Below are 1,527 nucleotides of genomic sequence, written 5' to 3' on the forward strand. Positions count from 1 at the left end.
TGGTGGTGTCGGCCGGCTGTTTTTTTGGCCCGGCAGCCACCGCCATCCCCGGGCCGGGCCCAGCAGTCCTGCAGGGACAGCTCCATCCCCTGGCACTCCACCTGCTCCAGCCAGATGGGGCCTTGCCCCATCCCAAATGCAGCCTCATTCAGGGCAGACACCGCGGGGCCACAGCCCAGCTGCCTGCACGCCACCTCGGCATCCCGCATGTCCCAGGAGTCGTCGCACACCGTCCCCCAGGAGCCACGGTGCCAGACCTCCACTCTGCCTGAGCACCCATCCTCTCCTCCCATGGCACGAATCTTCTCCCTGTCTGGAGAAAGCAAAGACCTCCCATGGCACTGAGACAGCAGGCAGAGCCCTGCCAGACAAGAAGGGTACACAGAGGAGCAGCTAAATACCTGTGCAGCTTGTGGAGTTGGGGTATGGGGCCAATGGGGCCGGGGACATTTCTGGGCGTCCCCCTGAAGAAAGAAACACTGTAGTGAAGGGGCTGGTTTGGGGGATCATGCAGAAGAGAGCAAGGCTGAGCTATACTTGTGCCTCCCCGTACCATCTGTGTCATGGCAGCAACTGAACCCCGGTCATTCAGTGGGCATGTGCAGGACTGGGGGGAACCCTGATTGCTCAGCCCCTAAAGCTCCCTAGTTCACAGAGCAGCAGTAGTGTGTCTATGGAGGGGAGGCTCTTCTGAATCCTGTCTGGTCTCTTCTGAGACCTCACCTGGAGATGCCTCTGCCTCTGCCAGGCGCTGCTGGCAACCTGGGTGGCAACTGCTGCTGGATGTGTGTGGCTGTGGTCACATTTGTGCCACCAGCAGTGGAAGGGTCTGACATGGAAAGGAAAAGCCCCTCCAAGCTCTTTCTCTGCCTTTGGCTTTGCCCAGCGGGAAGAAGGAGCTGGGGTGAGACTGGTGCCCGAGTGGCTCAGAGTTACCATTGCAGGTGATGTGGATCTCGTCTCGCAGCTCTTCGCATGACTGTGGGTCCCAGGGAGTGGAGGGACACTGCCAGAAGGAGTTGGTTTTCTCCCCACACTGCACATTATCCAGCCACGCAGGGCCAGACACCCTGCCATAGGGAAGGCGTGTTTCCAGGGATCCTCCGTCCCCGCAGCCCAGCTCCTTGCATGCCAGTGACACCGTATCGAGAGTCATCGAGTTGGAGCAAATGCTCCCCCACGTTGCAAAAACCCGGCAGGCGCCCGGAGCAGCCTTCGCTGTCCTCCAGCCTCAGGGCCATGAACTCTGGGAGGAAAGGCACCAAGGGGGAACAGGCTGGTCTGGGGCTGCGGGAGAGGGGACGCCTCTGCACTCCCTAGGCCCTCAGCCAGGCAGGGGCATGGCCAGCACGTCCCCCTTGCACCCAGGGGCAGAGGGAGGTCCCTGATGGGGACTGAGGGTCCGCAGGACAGGCTCGGGCAGGAGCTTAGAGGCAGCCAGGGACAGCCTTGGCCATGCCTGGCTCTCCCCATGTCCTGGCCTCCCCGGGAACCAGGCTCCCACCACACCACCCAGCACAGACCTGA

The 1,527-nt window shown here is 62.0% G+C and overlaps 1 protein-coding gene across 1 annotated transcript in view; it reads right to left on the reverse strand.

The window, feature by feature from the left end:
- The window catches only part of LOC104074244 (scavenger receptor cysteine-rich type 1 protein M130 {ECO:0000250|UniProtKB:Q86VB7}-like), a gene marked incomplete at its 3' end in the record, with an annotated part of 8,448 nt that overhangs the window by 2,504 nt on the left and 4,417 nt on the right, over positions 1-1,527 (reverse strand). Inside the window, exons 7-9 of the mRNA XM_009574304.1 lie at positions 1,129-1,246; positions 937-1,070; positions 41-361 (exon numbers count right to left, since the gene is read on the reverse strand). Coding sequence (XP_009572599.1) covers positions 41-361; positions 937-1,070; positions 1,129-1,246 — 573 coding nt within the window. The remainder of the gene's footprint in view (positions 1-40; positions 362-936; positions 1,071-1,128; positions 1,247-1,527) is intronic.

This window comes from Fulmarus glacialis, unplaced genomic scaffold, assembly GCF_000690835.1.
Source record: "Fulmarus glacialis isolate BGI_N327 unplaced genomic scaffold, ASM69083v1 scaffold17163, whole genome shotgun sequence".
Classification (NCBI taxonomy): Eukaryota; Metazoa; Chordata; class Aves; order Procellariiformes; family Procellariidae; genus Fulmarus; species Fulmarus glacialis.